General features: G+C 46.4%; 1 protein-coding gene across 9 annotated transcripts in view; it reads left to right on the forward strand.

The window, feature by feature from the left end:
• LOC311238592 (globoside alpha-1,3-N-acetylgalactosaminyltransferase 1-like) overlaps positions 1-20,914 on the forward strand; it is a 124,905-nt gene that overhangs the window by 12,319 nt on the left and 91,672 nt on the right. For 4 of the 9 annotated variants that reach the window (XM_084326704.1, XM_084326706.1, XM_084326708.1 and 1 more), the window contains exons 2-3: positions 4,169-5,556; positions 15,573-15,608. In XM_084326704.1, the coding sequence (XP_084182830.1) occupies positions 5,492-5,556; positions 15,573-15,608 (101 nt within the window). In that variant the 5' untranslated portion in view covers positions 4,169-5,491. The remainder of the gene's footprint in view (positions 1-4,168; positions 5,557-15,572; positions 15,609-20,914) is intronic. The other 5 variants (XM_084326707.1, XM_084326709.1, XM_084326711.1 and 2 more) reach the window with 2 other exon arrangements.

The following is a 20,914-nucleotide window of genomic DNA, read 5'->3' on the forward strand; positions in this document are numbered from 1 at the left end:
TAGTGTCTCTTACTATAGTAATGATATGAAAAGATAGAGACCTAGGCCCTCATTTATCAACAGTTCTTAGAAAGTGTTCTACTTTCGTTTGTAAGCACAGAATTTAGAATGTGTGTACGCACAAACAAATCGGGATTTATCACACGTGCATAGACGTGTCCCACGCACACCGGCAAGTACTCCGTGTTGATAAATGCCACTTGTTCTACGCTCCGCGCTCGTGCACGATTTTAAGTATTTGCATATAGAACCGCCTGTAATTAACCATATACGGTAATGAACACCCCCATGAAATGTGGAAAAATTTACTAAACCGAGCGAAAGCGTGTTATGGGAGAAATACACGACAGGCTGACAGACATGTACACGGTGATGTCAGATATTATATCTATTAACTTCCTAAAAGACCATTGCTGCCTGGACACCGCAAAACACTAATAAAGACCATTAACCACTGTTTGCCGTTGCCCGTTGGTGTCATTAATGCATGCTGGAATATGAATGCCTTTCTTCATTTCGTTCTTTTAACGTTCGATTAATACCCAGGGATTAAAGTTATCCGTCAATTTTCTACCTGCATGGTTTAATATGATTCGTAGAGGCATACAATCTATTTTGATGTCGGTATTAGGTAGCCTATAAATTATTATTATAAATTTTAATATTAATAATGATTATATTACAATAAAGGACAGCTCTGTCTTTTAATACACACATATATTGTACAGTAACGTCAAATAAACACGTACAGTCCCCGCTGAAATAAAGGTTCTGCACGCACGTACCAGCAGTAATCTACAGCAGCTAAAATACACTTAAAAGATAGCCACTTATACTATTCTGAGTAGATAATTCATCTGTATCGCAATGGAGTCACGGATCTGGTCGGGGCAGGTAGCATTATGTCGGGAAAATTCCTATGAAATAAACAAATGTGAATTAAAGAATTTAAAATGAAGTTTAGCATATTAAATCGTTTTATAAGCTTATAGCTTTTTTGTGCTGGACCACCTCCTCGCAGCCAGTCGTACAGTCTCTACTAGGAGGTGGTCCAGAGGGGGGGGTGAGTCTCTACTAGGAGGTGGTCCAGAGGGGGGGGGTGAGTCTCTACTAGGAGGTGGTCCAGAGGGGGGGGTGAGTCTCTACTAGGAGGTGGTCCAGAGGGGGGGGGGGGTGAGTCTCTACTAGGAGGTGGTCCAGAGGGGGGGGTGAGTCTCTACTAGGAGGTGGTCCAGAGGGGGGGGTGAGTCTCTACTAGGAGGTGGTCCAGAGGGGGGGGTGAGTCTCTACTAGGAGGTGGTCCAGAGGGGGGGGGGGTGAGTCTCTACTAGGAGGTGGTCCAGAGGGGGGGGTGAGTCTCTACTAGGAGGTGGTCCAGAGGGGGGGGTGAGTCTCTACTAGGAGGTGGTCCAGAGGGGGGGGTGAGTCTCTACTAGGAGGTGGTCCAGAGGGGGGGGGGGGGTGAGTCTCTACTAGGAGGTGGTCCAGAGGGGGGGGTGAGTCTCTACTAGGAGGTGGTCCAGAGGGGGGGGGGGTGAGTCTCTACTAGGAGGTGGTCCAGAGGGGGGGGGGGGGGTGAGTCTCTACTAGGAGACTAGTAGTCACACACACACGCACGCACACACACACACACACACACACTGTGAAACAGTGTCTCTCTGCAGTCTGTCTCTCTGCTGTCTCTAAAAATAGTATAAGTGGCTATCTTGGCCCTGAGAGCGCTGCTCTCCGGCTCTGCAGCTGGACCCTTCTCAAATAAGCACGGAAAAGGCTATAAGCTTATAGCTCCAATTTGGGTCCCAAATTGCGGTACAAATCAAGGAGGTGTCTCGGGTATAGCGGACTGTAGTTAATATTATGTTATCTCTGCAATTAGACTGCCCCTCATTCATTCATTCATCCCTATCTGCTATCTCTGAAAACAGTTCCCCGCGAGCGCAGTCAGTGCACCCGATAACGCTATATATAAACCATGCTGCATTCATTCGAAAAGAAAGACCTATTCCAAATGCTATATTTATAGGGTTTGACAATAATTACACTACTGTCGCTATTTTACAAAGAACTATAATGAATTACGGGCCATACAGAACACGCCAGTGTTGAAACGAATGCACGGAAGCTTATTTCCTCGTTGCAATATTCATATTCTACCACCGGGCGCCAGGTACGCACGGTCGGAGCTGTGCGTAAATATACGCACAAAGTCAAGCACAAGTTCAAATTGATAAGTCCCACACTTTGCTTAGAAGTACGCACGGGTTACGCACATATCTGTGTGTACGCAACATTGATAAATGAGGGCCCTGGTGTCTTACTATAGTAATGATATGAAAAGATAGAGGCCTAGTGTCTTACTATAGTAATTGTAAAGGCAATCCTATGAACCAAAGTTGCCTTGAGGCTCCAGGTAATGCGTTGTTAGTCCGACACGCTCCGAATTGCAGTCCAAAAGAAAAGATGATGCTGATCCGATGTACTTTGTCAAATAAACAGGATTTATTGGAAAGCGAATCACAACAGCCCCAATAGCTGCCTACCACTATAAAACAAACAAAACGGGTTTTGTAAATGAACGTAAACTGTCAATCAAGTGCGGTCAAAAACGATATGGTACCGCTCTACCTGGGCCTACCTGAACTCTAAACGACCTGCCATGTTATAGGAGGGGTTAGGGGGAACATGGTAAAAAAGGGGAGTTGACCAGGTAAGTCTCCATCTTGGAATTCATTATGACATTTATTAATAAACACAAAGCACAAAGACCATAATAAACTAATGGGGCAATACAGATACAATTTATCATCATAGGATTTGGCTCCTACACACACTATACACAACAATACACAATAACACAATAACAATATAACAAAATATAAAAAGGATACACAACAATACACAACACTGCACAATAATATACAATAATATACAACAATATAAGGTAAATTGACTGCATTTATATAGTGCTTAAATCTAAAATGCTTTACAATGTGTTCCTCACATTCACCCGTTCACTCACACATTCACAAACAGACGGAGGAGGCGACCATGCAAGGTGCCAACCTGCTCATCGGGAGCAATTAGGGGTTAAGTGTCTTGCTCAAGGACATTTCGACACTGCCTGGGAGGAGCTGGAACCGAACCGGGAACCTTCTGATTACCAGATGACCACTCTACCTCCTGACCACTGTCGCCAATACACAACACTACACAACAATACACAATAATATAAAACAATATACAACAATACAACATTACACAATAATACACAATACACAACAATATACAACAATAAAACATTACACAATAATACACAATACACAACAATATACAACAATAAAACATACAACATTACACAACAATATACAATAATACACAATAATGTAAAACAATATACAACAATACAACATTACACAATAATACACAATACACAACAATATACAACAATACAACATTACACAATAATACACAACAATATACAACAATAAAACATACAACATTACACAACAATATACAATAATACACAATAATGTAAAACAATATACAACAATACAACATTACATTACACAACAATATACAACAATACAAAACAATACACAATAATAATATAAAACAATACAACATACAACATTACACAACAATATACAACACACAATGCACAATAATACACAATAATATAAAACAATACAACATACAACATTACTCAACAATACACAATAATACACAATACACAACACACAACACTACACAACAATACAGAATAATATAAAACGATATACAACAATACAACAATACACAACAATATACAATAATACACAATACACAACATACACAACAATATACAACAACACACAACAACATACGACAACATACAACAAGAGAGTAGCCTTAGATAATAGCCTTGTAGATCTGCATTGTGTTTTTGGTTTGGTAGATTGAGAAGGTAAATTGTGGAGTTGGAGTTGTCCTATGATCTCACTGGCTCGGTTGGCAACCAAGTTCAAGTTCAAGTTTTGTTTTATTTATCACATACAAGGTACATTATAGCGAAATGCTTGGTTCTGTATGACCCTCCTGTCTGTTTGTTCTTGTGTTTTATTGGGGGGTTTCCATACCACGTGACCCTGTTAATATTAGTCATGCTAACAAACTGTTTCTTATTCACTAGGAACTGAACAGGACCAGGTCTGATCGGAACCATCTGGACCTTCAACCATCTACTAAACATAAACCCTCTAGACGTGGTCTCAACAGAACCACCTGGACTGAAGTGGACTAAAGCTAAACAGGACCCAACGTGGACCAGACCTGAAATAGTTAAGTCTAGGTCCCGTAGGACCTCAACCTGGAGCTAATATAATGACTACTATCTCCAATAATAACTATATCTAGCATAATCTATGTCTAGATATGGTGGATATAATCTATTGTATCTAATCTCTCCTGTAGACCTTGAGTTCCATGGTAAACTGTGGAAAAGCAGGGCATAGCTGAAAAGGATTAACTCTCCCACCTTAAGTCAACCGACAATGTCAACAGGATCGAGGCTGAACACATCACCCACTAACTGAGCACGTCACACAGTCTGCACTGGGTGGACAGTCGCGGTCTCCTGTTAACAGTGCGAGTGTTTCACAGCTGCTGCAGACGCAGGCAGCGGGTGTCGTCGGTCCACTCTTGGTACTCAGACTGAAACACACCAGATAGGACTGGAGCCAAGACTTAACGTGGACTGAATTGTAGAACCTGACGGCTTAACATGGACTGGGTTCTAAAACCTGAAGACTTAACGTGGACTGAGTTCTAGATCCTGAAGACTTAACGTGGCCTGTGTTCTAGATCCTGAAGACTTAACGTGGCCTGTGTTCTAGATCCTGAAGACTTAACGTGGCCTGTGTTCTAGATCCTGAAGACTTAACGTGGCCTGTGTTCTAGATCCTGAAGACTTAACGTGGCCTGTGTTCTAGATCCTGAAGACTTAACGTGGCCTGTGTTCTAGATCGTGAAGACTTAACGTGGCCTGTGTTCTAGATCCTGAAGACTTAACGTGGCCTGTGTTCTAGATCCTGAAGACTTAACGTGGCCTGTGTTCTAGATCCTGAAGACTTAACGTGGCCTGTGTTCTAGATCCTGAAGACTTAACGTGGCCTGTGTTCTAGATCCTGAAGACTTAACGTGGCCTGTGTTCTAGATCCTGAAGACTTAACGTGGCCTGTGTTCTAGATCCTGAAGACTTAACGTGGCCTGGGTTCTAGATCCTGAATGAGAGGGTGAAACAAGCTGTCGCTGATAAAGTCGAGCCACCTCAGTGGAATTACTGTAAAGCTAGGAACCACCACAGACCCTGGTCTGGACAGTGAAGGACATACGACCAGACTGGAGCGTGCACTAACCGGAACCAGCATTACACTGGATCCTGGACTCAAGTGGATTAAAGCAGACCAGCAGGGCCAACAGAGAGGTCTGCCAGCGGCTAGACTGAGTTGGGGAGATGCTGCTGTGTAGCGTGGGCACTAAGCCCTGTGGCCTACTGCTCGCTGCTGCTGTTCTACTGGGGTGAGTACATATTATTAGGGATGTGCGATATTATCGGCCGATGTCGGCATTAAAATGTTTTCAAAAAATAAAATAAAAATATAAATTTATTTATTTATTTTACATTTATTTAACCTTTATTTACCCAGGCAAGCAAGTAAGAACAAATTCTTATTTAATTTATTGTCAAAAGTATGCATAATGTTGTGTTAATTCCACAACAAGAGATATGTAATGTTAATTACCTGAAATTATTCAGTTTTTTGGCGTAGGGGGGGGGGGGACCCTTCATATATCGGTATCGGTTGATATCGGTATCGGAAATTAAGAGTTGGACAATATCGGTTATCGGTAAAAAAGCCAATATCGAACATCCCTACATATTATCATTCTCTCAGTGTCATCTTTACCATACAGACATACATTATGTTATTGGTCATTTTTACTTTGTATCATGATTATCAAATGTCCAAAAAAGGGTTTGAGGTTTGCACATTTAAATATTTGCAGTCTTAGAGCAAAACCCCAAACGTTACAGTACCCCCCCCCCCCCCCCCCCCCCCCTGGGCACCTGGGTGTTGTTGACGGAAGTCTCTAATAAGACTATGGTACCCCTCCCAGTCCACAAAAAATGTAAACCCCCTTCCTCTCCGCCGGCAACCCACGATCCTCCACACCGTGTAGATAGGTGGTTCTCAATGATCCTCTAGCCTCGGGACCCAACATTTTCCTTAGTCATTAACACTTTGATTACCAGCCATGCGGTGTGCCTTACCCCCGTAAAATGCCCCCACCCACTTCAATGATAGCGTTGTGAACGCATAATCTCTGTCTTAGATTATGGCTATGTTTCTAATCTGCCCGTCGTTTATCAATGACTTGTTTGCAGTCAACATTGTCGAAACGGATAGTTTTTTAATCGCTTAATTTCCGTTTTATAGCATTTTGAAAAGCCCTTGTTTTCAAGGAAAATATAAAGATTCCGTGATAATCGCCCTTTACTGGAATATTCTGGAATACACAAAAACGTTGTCATTCTTTGGCCTATTTATGAATCGTTTTCAAATAAACGCTAGATTATTGATAGTATATGTGTATTTATGCACGCTATAGAAGCGGGCTGAAATATCGATTCTCTCATTTCCTGATCTCGCACACACACACACACAACACACGCACACACACACACACACACACACACACACACACACACACACACACACACACACACACACACACACACACACACACACACACACACACACACACACACACACACACACACACACACACACACACACACACACACACACACAAACGCACACACGCATAGGGCAAACGCTGATATATCTGTGAAAACAGCTTTGATTATCCTAAGACTGGTCAAATAAATTCCTTACCTCAGATCAGATGTTATCCAAAAAGATTATTCCAATTCCTGATCGCCATTCCAAATATCGATCGTGTTTATTGATTCAGCGTTGGGTACTGTAAATACATAATCCACGCGTTTTCCAGGCCGGCGATCACAATGGATTCCTCAGTTAAAAACATGAAATAAACACAAAAAAGTGCAACAAAAGTGCAACTAGGGCTAAAAACCCAATGAAATAAAATAATTATAAATAATATATGCTTCTTAGCAGATTTCTTAGCTTAACATAACATACCTAAGTTTGAGGGAACTAATGGGATAACTGGGGTTGCAACAAAAGTGCAACTAGGGCTAAAAACCCAATGAAATAAAATTATAATAAATAATATGCTTCTTAGCAGACTTCTTAGCTTAACATAACATATGGTTATCCTATAACATATGAGTATAGCGAGCGCTCTGCTCGTAGTGGAACTTATCCCTTTCAATCTAATTCTGAATAAAATGTCTCCACATGTACACACCCATCTGCCTGGCCACACCCACATCCGCTCCTCTACATAAGTGGGGACGTGGCCATACTAACAGCTCCTTCCTAAGTCTTTCACCACCGAAGGCGAAGACCACGGGGTCCTCAGTGAGTCCGAGCAGAGCGCTCGCTATACTCATATAACTATGGTTATAGGATAACCGTATGTTATATTATTGTATAGCTTGCGCTCTGCTCGTAGTGGAAAACAGGAGCTGAGCAGAGCGGAAGCTCGACAAATGTACCCGCTGAGGCCCCCCACAACCATCAGAACCGGGGAGGACCAGAGCCCCTGGACGCCCCTAGAGGGGGACGGGAGGGAATCGGATCCGACTGTGCGAAGAGGGTTTAGCAACTCAAACGCACAGGGTGAGCAGACCGTGGGACTTACCTTCACACAGAAGAACCCGCGATTACATAGGCGCGCATCCAACATGCCACCAGGGAACGAACGGGAAGGAAAAAAAACCTGTTACAATCCCTAACAACACAGGGTCAACGTCAAGAACCCAACCCCGTAGCAAGGCCGTAGCAGCGGAGCGCGAAGGAGGACCCAGCCCCAGGAACAGCCTGAGGGTCAGGACCCCCCGGAAAGGGGGCCTGCTGAGGCCAACGATGCCGCAGCATCGAGACCCCACCAGACGGTCACTAGTGACACCATCCCCCACATCGCCAGCATATCGGACAGGGCCCATCCAAGAGCAGGCCCTTCCCCCCTACAGCACACCGCCCTGAAGCACTCCAAAGAGGCTACACCCCCACAACACAGTGGGACCAGGCAGCGCACCGGGGAGACAACCCCCAAAGAGGTTGATCCCTAAATCCAGGCAACAGGTCAAAAGCATAACTCGACCTGTGCCCGGAGCACTGCGGACTAGACAGGCGCCTAAGGGGTCTGCTGAGAACAGCACCCCGGCGGAAGGGGCGTTCGGTATGCTGTGCACCATGTCGCAGCTTCCACAAAAAAAACCGACCCCCTAGAGAGGCAGAGGCAGAGAAGGCTGACATGATTGGCAGACGTCATGAAAGGTGCGGGGGCACACTCGCAGGCAGATGGGGTCAAACCCGGCCTAACCCGAGAGTCGACTCTGCTACCAACACACCGGGGAACCAACCACCTCCCTATGTTTAGTTTAACAGGAGGCGGCTGTTCCCATAACCCCCCCAAGAAAAAACTCCGAAACACAACTGCGGGTATACACCGGCTATACAGCAGTACAAGTGTTTCAGTTCTCAAGAAGGGGTTAACCCAGGCCAACAGGTCGACAAGAACGAGTCCGGACCTGGACCCGGCGGACCGGGACCTACACAGGGATGCCAGAGGGGTACAAAAGAACCACCTCGACAGCCCCCTCCCAGCCCCGCCAAGCAGGGGAAGAGAGGGGCGAAAAATAATGGAGAAGGACCAGGCTCCTTAGCACAGCGCAAGGTACAACACAATATGGACCAAGCAACAGTGAAGGATAACACGCAGTGACATAACCATGAACACCTCTATAACATCAAACCCTGCAACGCCCGGGCCAACCCGGCATTTTCCCCCCGAAAAAGCACAAGTCCTTCAGGGTACCAGAACAGCAGATCTGCGCCCCGGCGGACAACGGGTTAACTGACCTAGTCCGGCGCGACCAGAACCAGTCCCGTGTCCTAATCACGCCACCATCCCCAGTCCTAAGAGGGGGGTAGGTACGCGTGACGATCTAAAACATCACAGAGGGCGCCACCAAGACGGTCAGAACATGAATGCACCGCGCCCGGTGGCCCACCCCAAGGGCGCGAGACCCCTCCGCCAATGCTTTGATCTATTCCGTCAGGGGCAAAGAGTCTGCGTCGCAAATCCCCAGCCACCAGAGGAGCTGTCGGCCTGTCGGCCGACTGTCCACTGGTGGGGGAACCAGGGCCGGAACCAGGCCATCTCACGGGAGACGGCGGCTCAACGGCCCCTCCGAGAGGCAAACTCACCGGGCGTATCTGACTGCCACGACCGTGGAGTCAGAGCTGCCCCACGACGCACGGCGAATGCGGCAATGGAGAAGCGCTGGTGAAGGGTGACGTTGTGAGCGCTCTAACCCTCCGAAGGTGCAGACATTAGCTTTTCTCGTAAATTGGCGAGAGAGAGAAAAATAAGATACAATGTCCACGTAGCTCCTTTCCAACAACTATTTCGGCACTAAACTCAAGTGGTGTATACAGACACTTGTCGGTGGTGAAAATAGGGAAGGAGCTGTTAGTATGGCCACGTCCCCACTTATGTAGAGGAGCGGATGTGGGTGTGGCCAGGCGGATGGGTGTGTACCAGGGTTTCCGTTAGAATTTTTTTTTGCAGGTCTGAGTGTCCGGTAGATTTCAATCTACCGGACAAATGGGATAAATTCCGGTCAGAGTTTATTGAGCTTAAAAACAATTGATAGGCCTATATAAAGAATGACATCATCAAGGCATTTATAATATTTTAACTTAAAACTAGGCTACTTTTGCGTATACAGTCATTAATATATTCCAAATAAAATAAGTCCCTCGAGACTTCGTGCTGCTGCCGACTTGAGGTGTCGGTGGGCAGTCTGCCCGACATTAAACAGCAGTCTGTTATAATCACATTTTTATGAGCTATTTTAATTCCGTTATATTGGACATTTGTATTAATTATATCAAGCGAAGAACTGAGAAATTTGGCAGAGAGAGACGGCAACATTATCGTGGGTTTGCGTGATGACTCCACCTCCCAACGACTTGGTGCTGGTCATAATGTCCTGTGAAAATAATTCCCTCTAAGCACAATTTGATTATTTGAATTGTATTAAAATAGACTAAAATTAAATAGCCTATGCGATGAACGAAACAATCATTACATTTGTTTCATCGTTGCTTCACCAAGCAGCCGGTCTAATAATGGCACCGCTGTGTCAGCGCGAGCTGGCTGTTGTTAGATTTACGTGAAGCATGGAGCTGCAGACTGACAGAGCAGCGGTGTTTTTAGGTCCGGTCCGGTCTGGGCTCAGCAGCGCCACCCACCCAACAGCTGAATTGCCAATGGCTGGATTGGAGTACTGCATTCTGTGGGGCTGCAGATGGATGCTTCTCACAAATCTAGGAGCAGCAAGCTCGCGCTGACACAGCGGTGTCATTATTAGACCGGCTGCTTGGTGAAGCAACGATGAAACAAATGTAATGATTGTTTCGTTCATGCATAGGCTATTTAATTTTAGTCTATTTTAATACAATGCAAATAATCTAATTGTGCTTAGAGGGAATTATTTTCACCGGACATTATGACCGGAGAGATTAAATATGTCGGACTTCAACAGATTTTGCCGGTCAAATACCGGTAATTACCGGCTAACGGAAACGCTGGTGTGTACATGTGGAGAAATTGTATTCAGAATTAGATTGAAAGGGATAAGTTCCACTACGAGCAGAGCGTAAGCTGTACGATAATATAGCAGACCTACAGTAAGTTTGAGGGAACTAATGGGATAACTGGGGTTGCAACAAAAGTGCAACTAGGGCTAAAAACCCAATGAAATAAAATTATAATAAATAATATGCTTCTTAGCAGATTTCTTAGCTTAACATAACAGACCTAAGTTTGGGGGAACTAATGGGATAACTGGGGGGATGCAACAAAAGTGCAAAAACCAATGACATTTTTTTATTAAAAAAAAGAAAAGAAATGTTTAACTTTTTTATTTAATTTTTTTAGGCCCACCAGTTGAGAGACACTGGTGTAGACCGTTTGCCCATCAATGATGCGGGGCGGAGGGACAGCAGGAACTGGCAGGGACATGGGCGAAGTGAGGAAGGGTTTCAGGAGAGATACGTGGTATGTTGGGTGAACCCGCATGGAGGTAGGGAGTAGCAGCCTGTACGCCATCGGGTTCACCGCCGCACCACCTTAAATGGACCCACAAACCAGGGGGCCAATTTCCTGGACTCGACCCGGAGGGGAAGGTCCCGGGTCGAGAGCCAGACCTTCTGTCCCGGATAGAAGATTGGAGCCGGACGACGATTGCAGTTGGCCTGATGCTGGGACCTGACTGAAGCCCTCTGAAGCGCCGCCCAAACCCGCCTCCAGGTCCGGCGACCCACGTGAGCCTGGCCAGAGGGCACCTCTGCCCCCTTCTCCTGCTCTGGAAACAGGGGGGGTTGATAGCCATATTGGCACTGAAATGGGGACAGACCAGTGGATGAGCATAGGAGGGTGTTGTGGGCATACTCTGCCCACGCCAGTCGCCGACTCCACGTCGCCGGATTTCCGGAGACGTAGCACCTAGGGGTGGGACGGTTCACAAAATGGACGGTTCGGTTTGTATCACGGTTTTGGGGTCACGGTTTTCGGTTCGGTTCGATATACGTACATTTATATTAAAAAAAATGTAACACTCAAAAATCTAAACATGCTTCATTTATTATTATATAAAAAAAAAAAGTTTACAGTGTTACAGTGTTTACAGCCTTAAATAATGTTTGGCACACAAAGACCGAACTGACTGAAAAATATAGGCTACATTTGTCAAAGTATTAACTTAGTGCAAACAAACAATATGCTCAGCCACCACTAGACTTTCCTTTCTTTAATATAAACACAAAAAAACAATGTCAACCATGTTTAAATTCCCTGATTGTCAGTTCTTAATGGAAAGGTTAGTTTTCTGCTTGAAATTAAAGTGCAGTATTTGAAATACAATGAAAGGAATATGGCTGGATTTCTTATCAAACTGTTATTTAAAATAAATAAACAAATTAGAAGGCCATCGATATAAATGGCAGCATACATCAAACTAACACACACACACTGTACTGTTTAAAAACAACACTGCTCTGTTCATTCTATTTTTAAAATACGTACATTATCTGTCTACATTTATTTAGACTAACATTATTTAAATATTGAGTGCAACTGTGGTGGATTACGTAATTCGGTGAGTTGGAACTATCTATTGGTTGGCGGGTCCCCACGGACATTTAGCGCAACGGACCTTCAGCTCCGGTAACGTTAGGAGTTCATAACATCAACAAGCAGCACGAAAGCGGCAATAGTCCCGGTTGGATTTAGTAAAACACAGTTGTATGTTAGCCTTCTTGGATGTTGAATAAACGCCTATCATTGTCTTTAAACACCCCGCCTCTCAGACTCCCATTTCCTCCGCTGCTAGCTAGTAGCTACGGTAACATTTCGTTGACTGTATTAGCTTGCAGGCTGTTTTTATATATTAAGGCTGTTTTTTTATATTAAAACGTGCGTTGTGTTGTACAAACTGCTATGGCAAGATGTGTGTAGGCCTATGTAATGTTAATGGCTATGTTTTTAAAGTCGTAATGAAGATTGATTTATATTGTGCTTGCCATTTTTACACAAACTGACTAGCACCTGGCTGCAGTGCTGCTGCTGCAGCCAGTGCTCACCTCTCCCGGCTCCGCCAATTTTTTTTTTATTATTTGCACGTCATCTGAACCGCACGATATACAGACGCCCCGAACCGTGGGGGTCGTACCGTACGGTACACGGTTCGAATGCGTATCGTCCCACCCCTAGTAGCACCTCAGCACACCCTCCAGATCCTGGTTGACGCGCTCCGTCTGCCCGTTGGATTGCGGATGGAACCCGGACGACAGGCTGACAGAGGCGGCGAGACTGGTCGCAAACGACTTCCAGAACCTGGAGGGGAACTGGGGACCCCGATCAGAGACCATGTCATGCGGGAGCCCGTGCACCCGAAAAACGTGCTGCACCATAAGGTCAGCTGTCTCCCGGGCCGAGGGGAGCTTGGGGAGAGCGATGAAATGGGCCGCTTTAGAAAAGCCTTCCACAACCACCAAGATGGTAGTGAGACCATCGGAGGGCGGGAGACCTGAGATGAAGTCTAAGGATATGTGAAACCAAGGCCGGTTGGGGATGGGAAGAGGCCGGAGAAGCCCCGCTGCGGGGCGGCGAGAGGTCTTACTGCGTGCACACACAGGACAGGCTGCCACCACGGTACATGTATCCCCCTCCGCTGTGGGCCACCAGAACCTCCTGCGAATGAAATCCAGGGTACTGGCGGCCCCGGGGTGACCGGTGAGGGATGCGCCCATTGCAGCAGCCGTGAGTGCGCAGCCTTGGGTACATACAGCCTCCCCGGGGGCCCTCCCCCAAGATCAGGCTCCCGTCCCAGCGCTATCCTCCACGACACGGGAGCGACAATAAGGGCCTCTGGGTTAATCGGGTGGGGTTTCTCCTCTTGGTCCGTTGGGTCGAACTGTCAGGAAAGAGCGTCCGGTTTGACGTTCTTGGACCCTGGTCGAAAGGAGATGGAGAAGTGGAAGCGCATAAAAAACAAGGCCCACCTGGCTTAGCGTGCGTTAAATCGATTAACCCCCTGAATGTACGCCAGGTTCTTGTGGTCGGTCCATACTATAAAAGGTTGTGCAGCCCCCTCCAACCATTGCCTCCACTCCTCTAATGCTAATTTAATAGCCAGGGGACAGGCGGCGCGAAAGAAAGCACAAGGATGCACTTTCTCGTCCTTTAAGCATCTCTGAGAGAGCACCCCCCCCCACCGCGACATCGGAGGCATCCTCTTCTACCAGAAATGGAACCTCCAAATCTGGGTGGACTAAGACAGGGGCGGAGGTGAATCTGTGTTTAAGGTCGTGGAAGGCGTTCTCTGCCCGTGGTGACCAGTCAAAACCTGGCAGCGAAGCCTTAGTGAGGGCTGTTAGAGGGGCAGCTAGGGCGCTAAAATTGCGTATAAACCGCCTATACAAATTTGCGAATCCTAGGAAGCGTTGTAACTGTTTGAGCGAGGACGGACGAGACCAGTCTAAAACTGCACTCACCTTGGCTGGATCCATGCGCAAATCACCCCTCGTCAACACGAACCCTAGAAATGACACCGTGTCGGTGTGAAACACACATTTCTCCGCTTTGACAAAAAGCTGGTGTTGGAGGAGGCGCTGGAGAACCTGACGAACATGCTGTTGGTGTTGTGACATATCCTTGGAAAAAATAAGGATGTCGTCCAGATAAACGAAGACTGACACCCCTATCAAGTCCTGCAGCACGTCATTCACCAGCGCCTGGAAGACTGCTGGTACTCGTAATGGCCATTGGGTGTGTTAAAGGCAGTCTTCCACTCATCCCCCTCCCTAATCCTGACCAAATGGAAATGTATGTGGATGACACAACAATGTATGTCTGATGTCTCTGCAGATAAAGATAAGGTTAATACGTTGCTCCAAGAAGAGTTAATGCTGGTGTCTAATTGGTTTACTGAAAACAAGTTAAAGGGGAACTATTTTACTATTTCTTTCACTGTTTGGGCACTTTTACACAATTCCTGTGAGTTTATGGAACACCTCTGTAATTTTCAATTTTTTTTAATTCATTGTTTTGTATTTCTAATCAAGTCCTCAAAAACAGCATTTTTCTACCTCAAGATCTTAAGCCGTTTTGAGCTGACTGTGTGGAGTGGGTACGAGTCTCAGCACATGGGGCCACATTATCATGCAGCGGTGTCTCTGTGACATCACAAATCAGCACATTTTCAGATGACTCAGTTCAGTGAGGGTGAATATTGTGAGAGGAGAATTGGAAGAATGCGCCAATATGAGAATTAGAGACATAGATCATATTAATATAAGTCCACATAGCTAGGAAACAATGCTAAACACTGAAAAAGGCCATTTATAAGATAGTTCCCCTTTCAAAAACAAAGACTATCATGCTGGGCTCTAGAAATAAATTAAGAACGGATCAGGAACTAAATATTGTGTTGAATGGTGCTGCTATTGAGAAGGTTAGACAGGCGAAGTTGTTGGGTGTGATTATTGATGAAAAGCTTGCTTGGTCAAGGCACATTAATAACAGTGGCTAAAATGAGTAGGGGTATTTCAATGATCAGAAGGTTTCACCCATGGGTAGACTAATGGGGATCCCTAAAATAAACAAATAAACAAATACTCAGAACATTCTCCTGGCTGCTCTCAGTGGCGTCTATAACATCTTCCCCAATGCATTGTCTGTGGAGCAGCTTCAGACTGTATACCTGATGACATCACATGTTTGAGTTTCAGCTCTAGTCTCTAATCTGTCTCTATGTGTGTCTCTCTGCGTGTCTCTCTGTCTGTTCTCTTTTGTTATTTTGTTCTCTACAGAGTTCTCTATGCTTACTACCTCTCTGACATATACAGGTAACTATTACACTACACAACAACCCATAAACAAAACAAAAACAACTGTGACCCCTTAGTTGTCAGGGCCTCTACCACAACAGCGATAACGGGTACCACAAACACCGGTACTACGATCGTGAGAGGGCGTCTGCTAGCACGTTGTCCCTCCCACGAATGTGGCGAATATCCAAGTTATACGCCTGGAGGAACAAACTCCATCGCATCAAACGATGATTCGAATTCACCATGCTGCGAAGAAAAACCAAAGGGTTATGGTCTGTATACACAACAAGGGGTAAACTGGAGGATCCCACGTAAACATCAAAATGGTTCAAGGCAAGAACCAAAGCGAGCGCCTCCTTCTCTATAGTAGAGTAGTGCAGTTGATGCCTGTCAAACTTTTTAGAAAAGTAGCACACTGGGTGCTCCACCTCTAATGCATCCTCTTGCAGGAGGACGGCTCCAGCACCGAGGTCACTAGCATCCACTGCCAACTTGAATGGCAGTTGAAAATCGGGAGCTGACGGAACGGGAGCGCTAATCAGAATACCCTTGATGCTCTCAAAAGACTGTTGACAAGTCTCAGTCCACACGAAAGGTACCTTAGGACTGAGCAGATTGGTCAAAGGGGCAACAACAGAAGCAAAGTTCCTACAGAAACTCCTATAGTACCCTGCCATACCTAGGAAGCGCTTTAACTCCTGCCTGGTGATGGGAGCAGGGAAGCCCACTATAGCCTCCACCTTAGCTGTAATGGGGCACACATGCCCACGTCCAACCACCTTACCCAGGTAGGTAACCGTGGCCTGTCCAAATTCACATTTCGCAAGGTTAACTGTCAAGTTAGCATCACCCAACCGCTTGAACACTTCGGCCAGATGCTCCACATGTTGTGACCAAGAGGAACTGTGGATAACCAGGTCATCCAGATATGCCTCACAGAACGCTACCCCGCCCAGGACCTTGTTCACTAGCCGCTGAAACGTCGCTGGGGCATTTCGCATGCCAAAGGCCATCACTGTATACTGGCAGAAACTCTCTGGTGTGACAAAAGCGGATATCTCACGTGCTCGCGGAGTAAGCGGAACCTGCCAGTATCCCTTTAGCAAATCCAATTTACTTACAAAGGCTGCTGAACCCACCCGATCGATACAGTCGTCCATCCGAGGCAGAGGGTACGAGTCCGGCTTGGTTACTGCATTAACTTTACGGAAATCAGTACAGAACCGATGAGTGCAGTCTGGCTTATCAACAAGCAGGCAGGGGGAGCTCCACGCACTAGAACTGGGCTCCGCAATGCCATGTCTCACCATATAGTCCACTTCCTTACTCAAGATCCTTCGTTTTTCCGGATTCACCCTATAGGCATGTTGCTTAATTGGCCCTGCACTACCAACATCAATGTCATGCTCGAGTACATTAGTACGACTAGGGACATCAGAAAACAAACGTATATGCTGTCTAAGTAGGCGCACCACATCCGTACGCTCAGGAAGTGGTAAGTACGACAGGTGTGAGTCCAAGTCACCTAGTATCTGGGTGTTTGGCAACCGGCCCTGAGAAATCTCCTTCGACACAGAACAGTCGGCTACAATAGGAGATGCAGAAACTGTTAGAACAGCCACAGGCTTGACCCCTGACTGGTCAATCTGAGCCCTATCATTGTACGCCTTCAACATATTGACGTGACATAATCTACTCTTGCGCCTGCGGTCGGGAGTTTTAATCAAGTAGTCGACCTCACCAACTTTGCGCTCAATGGAGTATGGCCCACTGTATTTAGCCTGTAATGCAGACCCAAGAATAGGCGAGAGAACCAACACCTTGTCTCCCGGTGAGAACACCCTATGTCGGGCCCGCCTATCATACCACACCTTCATTTTTCCTTGGGCTACCTTTAGGTTCTCTTTCGCTAGTTCACATGCTCTACTAAGCTTAAGCCTGAAGTCACACACATAGTCCAACAAATTAGTAGAGGAAGGAGTCTGGTCAGCCAACCACTTTTCCTTCAGCAGTTTCAAAGGACCCCTCACTGTGTGGCCGAACACCAGCTCAGCCGGGCTGAATCCAAGAGACTCCTGGGTTACCTCCCTAGCAGCAAACAGAAGCAAAGGAATTCCATCATCCCAGTCTTTGTCGAACTCCGTACAATATGCCCGCAGCATTGTTTTGATAGTCTGGTGAAATCTCTCCAGCGCCCCCTGGGACTCTGGATGATAGGCAGAGGAAGGGCAATGCTGGATAGACAACTGCTGGAGGACCTGAGCAAAGAGACGGGACATGAAGTTAGACCCTTGATCTGATTGAATGACCTTTGGTAGACCAAAAGTCAAAAAAAACCTAACCAGAGCTTTGGATATAGCTGGGGCTGTGATCTTGCGTAAAGGAATGGCTTCAGGAAAACGGGTCGCTGCACACATAATAGTCAAAAGGTACTGGTTCCCTGTCTTAGTTCGAGGGAGGGGACCAACACAGTCAATGAGGATCCGCTCAAAAGGTTCCCCAACGGCAGGGATAGGCTGCAGAGGAGCCTGAGGGATCTTCTGGTTTGGTTTACCAACCACCTGACACACATGGCACGAGCGACAATATTGTGCCACATCTGACTTCAAACCAGGCCAACAAAAATGTCTCAGCACACGGTCATAAGTCTTCCTGACCCCCATGTGACCAGCAAGATCATGATCATGTGCTAGATGCAGTATATCAGGACGATACACGGCTGGAACAACAATCTGAAACACACTGCCCCAGTCATCCAGACTGGACAGGTTAGGTGGTGTCCACTTTCTCATGAGCACGTCATTGCTAACAAAGTATCCTTGAGACGTATCTACCATTTCATCCTCTAAAACCGCCTCTTCAAAGAGGGACGACAAGGAGACATCCTTGTTTTGCTCTAGTACCAACTGCTCATGAGACGGAATCACCTTACCAAACCCCTCATCAGGGCCACTTTTCAACTCAACAAAGAACGTGTCACTAAGTGTCATATCACCATCTAAGTTAACAACCTCATGGGTGTCACATTTGACCTTTGACATTGCGCGTGTTACCGCACACACAGGAAACACTCCTGGATGCTTCTGTGCGAGCTCATCAGGAACCTCAGAAACTACAGGGACGGGAATTACAACTGGAGTAGCCAGCACTTTGCCACCGGCCAAATCGTTCCCTAGAATGAAGGACACCCCCTTTATGGGAATGTGAGAACACACTCCTACGACAACATTGCCTGATACTAAGGGAGAGTTTAGCGAGACCTCATGCAAAGGAGTATTCACAAAGCCTCCTCCAAAGCCCTGAACAATGGCACCGGAATGCAATGAAGAATCTTCCGAAAATGGCAAAATCCCATCCAGAATGAGAGACTGGAAAGCTCCTGTATCTCTCCATATTGTAAGCCTGTATAGCCTGCCTTGATCCTAATTCACCAACCAGTGAAACAAATCCATCCATCCTAAATGTTGAGGAGCCCTCTAGCTCCCTGTCTGCACCTTTGATACTTCGCACCCCACCCTCTAATGTCGGCATAGGTGTCCTGTCTATGATTTCTACCAGAGCCACCGTTTTTACATTTTTCTGCTTAAGCACAGGGCATCCAGCAACGATATGACCAGGCTCCTTACAGTAAAAACAGATAACCCCCTCTGGGAATGCACTAGCAGAGCCACCTTGCCTAGGAGTCGAAGTAAACCGACCAGCAGACACGGGTGCCGGGAACCGGCTCCCCTGAGAAGGACGCCTACTACCCCTGGACTCCACACGGCTCTCCTCTACAAAGACAGATTTGTGTGTTAACACAAACTCATCAGCCAAGACAGCAGCGTCGGCTATCTTCGATACCTTATGCTCATTTAGATGTGTGGAAATGTTATCAGGAACACACCTCTTAAATTCCTCTAGGAGAACCAACTGTCTGAGCTGCTCCCTTGACTCTGCTTTTTGCGAGGTGCACCACCGGTCAAACAGGTTCTCCTTCTCTTTTCCAAATTCAACATAAGACTGCCCCTCCTGCCTACGATAACCTCTAAAACGCTGACGATAGGCCTCGGGGACCAACTCATAAGCCCTCAATATGGAAGCTTTAACCAGCTCATAATCAGCGCTTTGTTCAAGGGACAGAGCAGTGTAGGCTTCTTGTGCCCTACCAACCAAAACACATTGCAGCAGCAGTGTCCAGGCGGTATCAGGCCACTTCAATGTGGTTGCCACCCGTTCAAAAAGGGGAAAATATCTTTCCACGTCTTTCTCAAAGAATGGTGGCACCATCCTAATATTCCTGCCTACATCAAACCCGGAACGTGACTCTGGATGCAGAGAACCCGCCTGCAAGGCAGCATGCTTAAATGCAAGCTCCTTCATTGCACGATCGTGCTCTCTCTCCTCTCTCCTCTCCTCTTGTTGTAGCTGTTTTTCCTTAAGCTCCCGCTCTCTCTCATCTCTCCTCTCCTCTTGTTGTAGCTGTTTTTCCTTAAACTCACGCTCTTGTTGTAGCTGCTTTTCCCTAAATGCCAACTCCCTAGGCCCCCAATCGATGGCAACACCTTCCGCCACGCCAGAGAGTTGTGGAGACACCTCAGACAAAAGAAGCTCATCCACCGTTGCCACAATCACCTGCTCCTCAATGAGTATAGCCCTCAAAGTCCCCAAGGCAGTCGTTTTTAACCGCTTCTCACTGGCAGTAAGCTCCACATTGTAGTGCACAGCAAGCTTCAGAAGCTGCTCTTTGGAAAACCTTCCCAACATCTCATCAGAGGGGTTCTCAACAAAATCCTTAATGGTAGCCATCGTTACTGTACCAGTCACCACAAGCTACTCACTTTACCCTACAGTCACTAAGAACCACTAACAAACCACGAAGAACCACCAAAGAACCACTGAAAAACCACTAAAGAACCACTGAAGAACCACGAAGAACCACTGAAGAACCATGAAGAATGCTAATGCCAATAATAACAACCATAAAGGGACACGGTGGAAATGTGAGCTCTACGGAGCGCACCTTTCCAGGTTGCACAAACAAAAAATAAAAAATAAAAAAAACCACACCCACCCTAAATAGACGTGTCATACACGCAGGTGTGACTGCGTCCCCGACCGCCAAGAACCTTGGTGTTGTCCTCGACGACCAGTTGAACTTCTCTGCTCACATCGCAGCGACGACCAGAACCTGCCGATTCCTCCTGAGCAACGTCAGAAGGATACGCCCCTTCCTGACAAAAGAAGCCACCCAACTCCTCGTCCAATCAACAGTCATCTCCCGCCTCGACTACTGCAATGCACTGCTCGCTGGCCTCCCGGCCACTGCCACTAAGCCTCTT

The sequence above is a fragment of the Notolepis coatsorum genome (genome assembly GCF_963971535.1).
Source record: "Notolepis coatsorum genome assembly, chromosome: 12".
NCBI lineage: Eukaryota > Metazoa > Chordata > Actinopteri > Aulopiformes > Paralepididae > Notolepis > Notolepis coatsorum.